Genomic DNA, 10384 nt, shown 5'->3' with positions numbered 1-10384 from the left:
TAGGAGTGGAACGTTGGGATTTTCACTAGGCTGCATTTCCCCAAAAGCTCTTTCTCTTGTGCAGTCCAGCTGCTCACTGGTACAGAGATGCAGGCCAGTCTGAGCATGCTGTGCCTCAGTTTCCCTCTACCACAAGGGCAAAGCTCGCATTCCCAGCAGCTGTACTGGCAGCACTGAAGTGGTTTGGGCTGGGAGGTGCACTACTTCCATGCTCCCTCCCACCCTTCACCCTCTGAAATCATCCCACACCCCTGAAAGCCCTTTTTATCACCCTATGCTCCACACACTCCCATACTCTGCACTGTTCTTTAGGCTCAAACACAAAGCAAGCCAACAACCCATGGGCTTTTTATTATTATTATTATTATTTAACAAAATTACAGCTTTTTTTAAAATTTTATTTTCTTAAGAAGAAAGGAAGGAAGCAACTAATGCCTGTAACTATTGCACTGAATAGACCTAGCAGCAAGTACCTGAGCATGGTGTGAGTACTGCTCCCACGTCATTGCCAAGAGCAGCTTTTGACCATGGTGGCAGGCTCAGGAACCGAGAAGGATGGCAGTATCCCTGAGTGATACCCATCACCACTTGCATCCTGCAGGCCAGGCCCTGGCCAAGTGGACACCAGTTGTGCCACAGCACCCAGCAGTGCCAGGATGGGACATCTGCCCCAGTGCACCTTTGCCTGGCTGTCCCAGATGCTGGCCATGGCTCCATTCCACCTGGTCAGGAAAGTGCACCAGGGGAAAGCTGCAAGGGAGTCAGGGCTCAAGAAAGAAACGACATCATGAGTTCCCTGAGGGCAGCATGGAATCAGCATGGTGGCAAGGGACATCCCCATCTCTCCCATTCATCCCTGTGCAGTCTTTACTGAGCAGCCCTTCCCAGGGATACAGAAGGTCTCAGGCTTGAGGCTGATGATGGAAACCCAAAGGAACAGAACAGTGGTGGAAATGAGATCACAGGAAGGCTGAGACCCCAACAAACTCATTTGTAGATCAGTTCCTCAGATCAGCTCCTTGTCCTTGTTGGTGGCAGAGGTGATGCTGACAACCTTCAAGGCTCCCGTCAAGCAGCCCCTGGCTCAGCTGGATGCAGGTTTCTCGGTCACAACAGTGGCAGAAGGGAGAAGAGAGAACAGAAGATCTGTGCCCAGCGCTGTGCACTGACACAGGTCCCAAGGAGGGTTGGTCCTGTGCACCACAGCAGGACATAGAACAGGGTTGGCTTCATGGCTTCACAAGCTTCAGATTCAAAGCTGGGAGTCAGCCCTGCTCTGGGTGCTGGGGCTGGGCACACACTTCTGCAGAGCCTAATTGCTTTGATTTGGGACCTGGGAAAGAGAAAAACCCATCTGGGATGAGTGGGATTCTGGGGCAGGAGCCTTCCCAATGCCCCTTCCCCGCAGCTGAAGTAGTTACCAGGACTATGGGCAGAGCCTCACCTTGACTGTCTCCAGAGACTGGCATCCAACACCTCTCTGGGCAAGAAGAGGGCTTGCAAAGCACACACAAACCTCATCCCAAACCTTCCCCATGGAGGTGCACATTGCCAGCTCCAAGGCAGCAGGGCAGAAGCAGGGATCTCTGCTTTGTTCCCAGTGCAATTTGCAGTCCCGATAGGACTGGGACAACCTGTCTAGGGGCAGACCCAACCCACCCCACACTGTTCCCATTTCCCAGTGCATGCACAGAGCAGGGCCCAGCTCCCACCTTCCTGGCAGAGCTGGCATCCAGCTTCTCTCGGAGGCGCAGCACCCACGGAGCTTGTGGTGGGGCACAGAGCTGCTTGCCCTTTGCAGTGATGAACCTGCCAGGTCCACAGGGGAAAAGAAAGAGATGTCCTGAAGATGTTCCTGCACAGCTTGAGTTCTCACCCATTGCTTCCATCACCGCCCTCCTCCACGTCCACTTTTTGATGACTTGATTTTTGCCTCCCTCCCAGCCTCCTGCATGCGCCATCCCTCACCCCCCAAGGACCTATGGCTTACACAGTGGCAGGGATGTCGCAGCCATCCTGCACCAGCTGCATTCGGTAGTCCTGCACTATCCGCCATGGGATGGGCTTCTCTCTTGTCCGCAGGCAGCAGTCAAGGACGTTGTTGCCAGCGTCCACTGGAGGAGGAACAACACGTGAGTTCTTGAGGTCGCTCCTGGGCTCCATGGACACAGGGGCCATGAAGTGGGGCTGAATAATGACCACTTGGTGTGGGCAACCCCGCATGCCTGGAGCCCTCCCGTGTCCCCAGGGTGGTACCCCAAGTGCCAGGGATGCTCCCTGTAGTGGTAGGGACTTCTTAGACAGGGGAAAAAGGAAGCACATGGGCAAAAGGAAGCATGCAGATCCATTGTGCATGGACTAGGCTAGGGCACTGGGGGGCAGGAATGCTCCACCACCTGTTCCCAGCACAGATTTCTGTGTAGGATCCTTTGTGGACTTTGGGCAGGACAGAGTCCCTCTGGGACAGGTTACAAGCAGAGCATTCAAGAGAGCTGCTGCAAAGCCCCAGCACTGAATCCCTGTATTTCTTCTGCAAATGCGAAAGCAAACAAGAAGCTGTCTCCTAGCCCTTCTGCAAGAAAAGCACTCGTAAATTTTCCTTCTTACCATGCAGGATACATCCCAGCACCAGGAGATTGAACCAGAGAAGACGCAGCTGCTGCATTGTGTCGCTGAGTCAGGCAGAGGATGGGCTGCAGGCTGTGGTGCTCTGTACAGGAGAGGTAAGCTCTGCACAGCTTGCTGCGCTCTGCTGCTGCTGTTCCCCACTGCCTATTTATCTGTCCAGCCTTTGGCTTTCACTTTCTTTTAGTGAAGACAGGGGTGGGAAATCACAGTAGGCAGCATTTTGATCTTTGTGCAGTTCCCGAACATCCCGTCAGCTTTCCCTGCAGCCAGCTGTTCAGCCTCCTCACAGCCAAGCACCCTCCAGGGCATGGAGGCTGTGGCCAGGATCCTCACCCCTGGCCCCTGGGAAAAAAACTTATGGGATCTCATCCTGTGCATTTCCCACTCCCTCCTCCAAGACCTCTCTGGAACATCCCCGCTGGATGAGGCTCATCACCCAGTTGTGAGTGTATATTGGGGCTGCTTGACTCCCCCTAAAGCCTCCAACCTGTCTGTAGGATCCTGGCTGCCCCTCCACCTCTGTGCCCTCCCCATTGCCAGACACATTCAGAACTGCCTGAGCTTGGAACGTCTGTGCAGTGCTGGTCGATGGAGCCTGGCTCAGCTCACATGCCAAAAGACAGTGTGGATTCCAGGTGTCCCTGGAGCAAATGGGCTCATGGCCAAAGAGAGCTGCATATCTTTCTGCAAATGTGTTTTCTCAGCACACGAGCAGAAATCCCCAAAGGGAGGCTTGGCTGCCAGCACTCACTGCTCGTGCAGGCATCACCAGGAGTAAAGAGCATGCAAACGTGAGAAAAGAACTGCAAACCTTCACAGCAGAGCAGAGACAGAGGCTGTCCCTCCTTGAGGCCACCATCAGGATGGTGCCACTGCAACCACCACCCTCGGCAGCCTGCTCCAGCCCTGGTGGATGGCATGAGGGATGCAACGTGTGGGAGGGATGGTGGAAGGGATCTCACCCCTGCCCCATGGGCATGTGGAAAGGTGTAGAGCCAGGATCCTCTTGGAGGGAGCTCAGGACAGGGAGAGAAGCACCAACTGCACTCAGGGAAATGCCCGTTTATATCAGGAAAAATCTTTCCCCACAAGGATAGTCAAATCTTGTTTTGAAATCTCCACCCCTCTCCCCTCTCCATTGCTTCAGCCTCAGTGCTTCCTTGCACCTCAGTGGAGGTCACTACACAGAGACAATTTTCTTCTTGTGGACAGGAACTCCTGGGTCCCTCTGCTTCTCTCAGCAGTAGGAGATAATGAACTGCCCCTTCCATACTCCAGGATAAGAAATAAGAGGAAGCTCAAGACATGCCATCTGCCAAAGTGCTTCATCCCTGTGTGGCTACTGTGCCACCTTGTGCACAGAGCAGAGCTCTCCATCGGGACAGCCCTGCCTCCAGCTGCACCCATACCCAGCATGTCAGTACTGCCATAGGGGACAGGAGGAAGCTGGCAGGCAGAAGGAGCAGTGCAAACAGGGCATGCAAGCATAGCTGCAGCCAGACCCTCCCACTTTCATCATTCTCCAAGCTTATTAACTGCAAAGAAATCTTGGTGGGTGGAAGAAGAATTTAGGCAGCAGAGGATTAACGTCATTCATCAGTCCCATGTGGATGCAGGCTGGTGCTGGAACCTCATCTCCACTCATTCTCCCTTGATGCTGGCAAAGAGGAGGATGGTGGTGCAGGATCAACAGGGAGTGCTGGAGGTTCCCTCCTGTGAGACCCCCCCCAAATCTGGGCACTTCTGTGGACCCTGACCTCAAGACAAAGGACAGAATATGAGTAGAAGGTAGCATGTAAGAGCTGGGAGTGCATCCTGGGGGGGTGTTAACTCCTGCAACACTCCCAGCAGCCCTCAGCCCCTGAGAGACACAGAGGCTCTGCGTTCCTGTGTGTGACATGAAGCTTTCCCAGTGCCAAGTGGGTGAAAGCATGGCTGCTGGAGTCACTTCTGCTCCCCAGGAGGGCCTTGAGAGAGTGAGGAAAGGGGCTTTCCACGTTGGGAAAAGGGGATGTGACGGTTTTCCCCCTCTGCTGGGGTCAGTGAGATTTCTAAGAAGAATGTGGTCAGCCACAAAGAATATCCAAGCGACCATCCCCCCACCTCCACTCTGGTGTGATTTGGGAAGAGGACAGGATGTCATTTGCACTGAGCTATCTGAACATCATCCAGCACCAGACACCACAGGCAGCAGAAGCATCCCTGAGCTCTCACTCCTGAGGAAGAATTTCTTAATGAGAGCAGGAACAATGCATGAGAGCATGGGGAGCCCCATAGGAAATACAACCTACCATCATACATCATCACATCCATCCCTCAGCTCTGTTCAGGATGCACCAGCCATGCTGCTGTTCTCCCTGAGACCCTCTGAGCTCTCACCAGGGTGCTGTGCAGTGCTCTGATCCCCATCTCCCCATCTCCAAGCCAGGGAGCTAGAAAGGGCAAAGGGGGAATTCCAGTAAGCTCCAGACACAGCCAGCCCCTGTGGCAGCATCTGGCCTGGCTGAATACACCTCATTTTGAAATACGAGACTACATCACAGCTGCTTTGATTTCCATGCCTCTGCTTTATGACATGGGAAGCTTCCACGTCTTCCACAGCATCTCAGTTCCACTGCAGCATGGTGCCCAGGATCTCCTTGGGATCTCCAAGCTGAGGGAACTTTGTCTGGTTTAAATGGAATTAAGGAAAAAACAGTGAGCACTTGACTTTGGCCAGAAGAGAGCAAAGAGAGTCTTGAGGTCTTGGCTAAGGCGGATGCAGTCCTGCACCAGTTCTTAAGTGATGGACACTGGGGAGACTGGGAGCCTCCGCTGCTCACCATCCACCTCTCCATCTCCATGCTGAAGCAGGAGGACAGAGCCCAGGAGGGTGGTGTGGTTGGAAACACTGGCACTCCATGAGGATATCTCCCACTTAACAACCCAAAGTCCTCTTCTGTTTCTAACACGGAAGGAAACAAGGTCCAGAGGAAACCACTCTCCTGCAGGCACACCTACACACTGCAGTCTGGGACATCGCCACCCTTTTAGTGCCCATGTTGCCCCAGAAGCTCCAGTCTGCAGAGCTGCAGTGTGCATGCTCCCATGTGTTGTTAGCAGTGCAGCATGGAGGGCTGATCCCTGGGCATGTGTCCCCAGGTGAGCATCACTGGAGCTCAGCCCAGCATCCCAGCCCAGCACGCTGTGCTGCCAGGAGCCATGTCTGTACTGGATAATTGCTGAGCTGATCATTTGGCCCACATTCAGGACTTCCCTTCCTTTGGCTGCAGGTTGTGGTTTCTCTCTTGCTTGGCTACTTACTTCTTGTCACCTAATCCTGTCTGCTCCAGGGTGGCCCAGCTCCTGGAAATCCCCCCAGCCTAGTGCTGTTACTCCAGCCTTTTGCTCACAGAGCATCCTTGGAGTGCTCCCTGGTGCCATCACACCTGACATGTTTGACAGCAGAGTTTTGGTCTGCTCCCATCTGAGGATTCTGCTACATTTTTCACCTTGTTTTCCTCTATAACGCTGTTTTGCAGTGAAGATGGCATGCAAATGCCTGTGTATGTGCAGGTATGGGGCACATGCAGGCTGTGTTTGTGCTGATGTATGCCTTGCTACCTGGGTATCTGTGTCCACTTACAGCTTTGCCACACGCTCTTCTTTTAGGGTAAATCACTACAGGACACCTGTAGGGCCATGCTTTTCACCTGTCTTAGCCCAATGCCCATCTCACACCAGAAGGGACCAAAGCCACACGCATATATCACCGCAGAGAAGAAGAGCTACGCTTCATGTGTTAGCCAGCTCCACCCATTTCCTCCCACTTTGCCCTTTGTGGTTGCAGACATACTTGGCCAGCCCTCCCCACCGGGGTGTTTTGCAATCATTCTCCCTTTTGCAGCCAGCACAAGAGCCACCCCTGCAGAAAGCCATCACTGCTGTGTGCCTGCAGCAGTGCCATGTCAGCCCCAGCCAGATTCCTACACATGACAATGGCATATACCCAAAGCAGATCACAGCCCCATTAATAACTCCTTTAACACCCCAGAGAGCAGCAGGAGCACTGCTCTGAGTCAAAGTCATGGCTGCAGGGATGACATGCAGTTCAGCCTTCCGCCCTAACCCATCTTCCCCATCCTTTCCATTCTTCCCAAAGACCATCACAAGCACCAGAAGGACTGTGTTGGTGTTTGAAGGATATGTTTTATTGCCTTGCATCCTGCCTGGAGCCCGCACAGCCGCACTGTGGCACTGGGCCGGCTCAGTGCCCAGGGTCGGTATCGGGTTCTTCACAGTTTCTTTACAGTCTTAAAGGAATACACCTCAACACGCGCTGGATAAAGCAATCAGCCATATAAATGTACGCAATAGAAGCACTCAGCTACAAGTGTTCCCCAGCCAGCACACTTCCTATGCTGAAATTGTTAAGCCCCACAAATCCTATTACTGCAATCATACTGCTTAATAGACCCTTGCTGACTGAAGTCCACAAGCAAACGGCACTGTGGCTTTTGCAGAGACTTTCCATCATTCCTCAGCACAGCAGGGAGCTGCAGACAGGAGATCTGTCCATCCACCTGCTTGCAGCCCCCCCTTTCAGTTTGTTTGATAGAGCTGCTCGTCGTCTCTGCAATGAATTCTGCAGATCTTTCTATTCCTGCACCTGCAGAGCCTGCCGTGCACTATTTCCACCGTGCACACATTTCATTTTGGAGAAGAAAGCCTAAGAGAGTTTCTTTTATCGTTCCTGAAAGCAAAGCAGTTTGCTTGATAATGTCTGAATCTCTGAATACAGCAAAAACAAGTGAGGACAAAGCAGTAAAACTGCACTAAAATGAAAACTTTGCTTTGACTTCATGGCAATTTTATACCTAAAAAAATTAAAAATTAAAAAAAAAATTAAAAAATTTTTTAAAAATTTAAAAAGGATTGAAAAAAAATAATAAATCTAAGGATATTTGGGAAAAAAACCTGTCTTCCTAAAAGTGATACTGCAACAGCTTGTTGTAAAAGCCAAAGATAAGCCCCAGCCCAGCACTGAAGCATAACCTGCAGTCCCCATGATGCTCTCAGCTGCTGTGTGTGTTTGTGGGAGGCAGTAACCTGCCTGGGCATCACTGCCTGCAAGCTGCAAAGGAGCAAGAGGGCTAGAGGAGAATGAAATGCAGCCATCATTCATTTGGTATAAAAATTAGAGCCATCTTCCAGAAAAGCCAGTCTGCAGCATAAAGGGTGCTCTGTGAAGCTGCAAGCAGAGCCCTTCAGGTTGTAAAGCAGAGCCCTCTGTGTAAAGCAGTCTTTAATATAAATACAAATGTATAATATCCCCAAATAAAGCTGCCATCCCACCAGGTGCTTTGCAGGAATGCCCCCACCATGGCGAAGGTGCTCACTGCTGGGGCTCAGCTCCCTGCTGGGGAGAGGGGGTGCCAGCAGTGGGGAGGGGGACATGGAGCAGAGCACAGTCCCCTCTTGCCCCATTGCTGGAAGGTGAGTGCGCTGCAGGTGTCCATTGCTGGGCGGTGGTCATTGGGGAAGTGTTTGTCCTAGGGGAGAGGAGAGCAAGGAGAGAGTGAGCGTCTCAGCACCCCCCAACCTGCGGCTGTGGGACACTGTCCCCAGACATTTCTGCTGCCAGCTTCATCCCCAGGAGCTGGTTGCTAAGGGGGTGGATTTGGGATGTGGGATAGCATCCTTGCCATCCCTCCCCCACCTTGTGATTCCCTCCATCTCCCGGGTGCCCCTCACCTACATCTCCAGGCCTGGCTTAGACCTGCTTCCTCTTCTGCCTCTTGGGCTTGCCCTGGGAAGTGTTTCTTCTTGGGTTCTTCAGGTCCTTGATCAGCTTCTGGACAGCGGGGTCAGTAGGAGAGAAGCAGATTTTCTTGTTCTTCTTGGTGGTAAACCTGGGTGTATGGGCAGAGGGGTTTGCTGTGGAATCAGAGGGAGCATACAGGGAGGGAGGGCTCAGACCACAATGGAGCACTTACACAACAGCACGCAGCACGCATCCTGACTCGGGGCCCTGGATGCTGTAGGACTTCACCCACTTGATGGGGATGGTCCTCTGGCTAGTCTTCAGGCAGCAGTCTGAGGCTGGATTGTCCACTCCTGTGGGATAGAGAGGGCACATGAGATTTTGGTCCCCCATTGATCCAAGGCATCTTCCCACCCCAGGGGAGCACGGTGTGAGGGGACTGCTTGGCAGTGCTCCTGGGAGTGATGCTGTGATTGTTTCACACTGATGGGCAGCTCAGCTCCAACACACTGCTCCTTAAAAGTATAGGGGGAGAAAACAGGATGAAAGAAGGCTCATGGGTTAAGAACAGTGTGGCTATTTACAGTCATGGGCAAAACATCTCAATGTAAGAGAGATTCGTACAGTTTATTGCCTATTCCTAACAGATTAGAGCTGGGAAAATCTAAAGGCAAATTAAACCCCCCTTCCTCCCATCCAACCTCTTCTACCTCTTCCCCTGAGCAATGCAGGGGAGTGATGTTGGGGCATCAAAACAAGGGTGGGAGCTCTGCCCCCCAGTGCCCTGCTGCAGGGGTATGCGATTCACATGTCACCCCTGCCCTGCTGCTACTGGGGGGAAACTGAGGCAGGGATGGGCTCCTTGCAACAGGACCTCATTTTCCTGCTTTGCCCCCAAGATTGGAGTGCTGACACCCCACCCTGACACCCAAACACCCCACCTATGCTACACCACCACCCTGTGCTCCCAGGGCCACTGCACTCTGTGCAGAGCCCTCACCCTTATCCTGACTCCTGCCCCACGTTCACCTGCAGCCCTCACCTTCAGCCTGGTGGAGCAGGAGAGCAGCCGCCAGCAGGAGCAGAGGCAGCAGGACACGCAGGGCCATGGTGGGTGCTGAGCCTGGCGATGCTGAGCAGCAGGACACACACTGCTGTCCTGAGCCTCGGCTGCTCCAATTTATCTGCAGTCGCTTTGCTTTCGTTTTCAGTCCCCCTGGCAGCCAGCCCACTAGAGGCTGTATGATGGAGGAGATGGAGGGTGGAAGTTTCCCGTAAGCAGAGAGCCCCCCTTTACAGACCCGTTCTGTCTTGTTCCTGGCTGCCCAGCCCAGCCCAGCCCAGCAGAGCACAACACAGGGTGCCACACGGGGGGCACACCGGAGATGCAGCCCCCAGCACGTCCAGGTGATTTTTGAGCTCCTGTTTCCTACCCCATCCCACAACCTGCCGCTGCCTGCCCTCAGCTGCTGTTACTTGCCTGCTGGCTCCCCAGGCAGCGACCCTGGCGGGTGGCCGAGTCATCAGAGAAACCAAGGAGGGAATCTAATGCTCCCCCAACCTGTGCTTTGCTCCCAAGCCAAGATATTCCCCTGATGTAGGTGAGAAGGATCTGAACATAACCCCACATATGAACTCTCTCAGCTCCTCCATGATGCTACTATGGGGGGCCCCAAAAAACTTTTGATTACATCTCTAATATTGGGATGCACAGAGACCAAGATGCAAATAGGGCTGGGGGAAACAGCACAGCTTGCACCACCTCTGCATATGTGAAGATACAGAGTGTCCTCATCTTCTTTGTATCATCAAATTGTGGGGAGCTGGGGCTGAGCAGGGAACTCAACCAGACAAGGGGTCCAATGCACTGTGCCTCAGGTAGGAGAGGGGGAGGTATATGTGGCAAGAAGTGATTCTGGGGGAGCCCAACTGCAGTGGCAAAACCCAAAGAGAGGGCTCAGTCACCATGCCACAGACTGGGAGAGACTGAGAATGAAGATTTCACGACTAAAG

At 53.1% G+C, this 10384-nt stretch overlaps 2 protein-coding genes across 2 annotated transcripts; both read right to left on the bottom strand.

Annotated features, from left to right (window-relative positions):
• Positions 1–346: 346 nt before the first annotated feature.
• LOC107305825 (C-C motif chemokine 19) lies at positions 347–2751 on the bottom strand. Its single transcript, XM_015848431.3, has 4 exons — positions 2608–2751; positions 1991–2114; positions 1713–1809; positions 347–1333 (listed from the first exon to the last, which is right to left on the bottom strand). The coding sequence occupies exons 1-4, from the start codon at positions 2663–2665 to the stop codon at positions 1313–1315; spliced, it is 300 nt and encodes a 99-aa protein (XP_015703917.2). The 5' UTR covers positions 2666–2751; the 3' UTR covers positions 347–1312.
• Positions 2752–6796: 4045 nt separating this feature from the next.
• On the bottom strand, positions 6797–9604 carry LOC107305824 (C-C motif chemokine 21-like). The gene is made up of 4 exons (XM_015848430.3): positions 9414–9604; positions 8604–8724; positions 8366–8519; positions 6797–8159 (listed from the first exon to the last, which is right to left on the bottom strand). The coding sequence occupies exons 1-3, from the start codon at positions 9478–9480 to the stop codon at positions 8381–8383; spliced, it is 327 nt and encodes a 108-aa protein (XP_015703916.1). The 5' UTR covers positions 9481–9604; the 3' UTR covers positions 6797–8159; positions 8366–8380.
• Positions 9605–10384: the final 780 nt, after the last annotated feature.

Source organism: Coturnix japonica, chromosome Z (assembly GCF_054131305.1).
Source record: "Coturnix japonica strain WE chromosome Z, WE-NBRP24, whole genome shotgun sequence".
Lineage (NCBI taxonomy): Eukaryota > Metazoa > Chordata > Aves > Galliformes > Phasianidae > Coturnix > Coturnix japonica.
The sequence above is the reverse complement of the archived record's forward strand: the minus strand, read 5'-3'. Positions and strand labels throughout refer to the sequence as shown.

Bases quoted from the DNA above. Each gene is read 5' to 3' on its own strand.
- LOC107305825 (XM_015848431.3), bottom strand. From the start codon at position 2,665: ATGCAGCAGCTGCGTCTTCTCTGGTTCAATCTCCTGGTGCTGGGATGT. The intron at 2,115-2,607 runs GTAAGAAGGAAA...TTCCTCCTCCAG, and splicing joins GCTGGGATGTATCCTGCATG to TGGACGCTGGCAACAACGTC. The intron at 1,334-1,712 runs GTGGGAGCTGGG...TCTCTTTCCCAG, and splicing joins ATGCCAGCTCTGCCAGGAAG to GTCCCAAATCAAAGCAATTA.
- LOC107305824 (XM_015848430.3), bottom strand. From the start codon at position 9,480: ATGGCCCTGCGTGTCCTGCTGCCTCTGCTCCTGCTGGCGGCTGCTCTC. The intron at 8,725-9,413 runs GTGAGGGCTGCA...TCTATCCCACAG, and splicing joins CCTGCTCCACCAGGCTGAAG to GAGTGGACAATCCAGCCTCA. The intron at 8,520-8,603 runs GTAAGTGCTCCA...CCATACACCCAG, and splicing joins TGCGTGCTGCGTGCTGTTGT to GTTTACCACCAAGAAGAACA.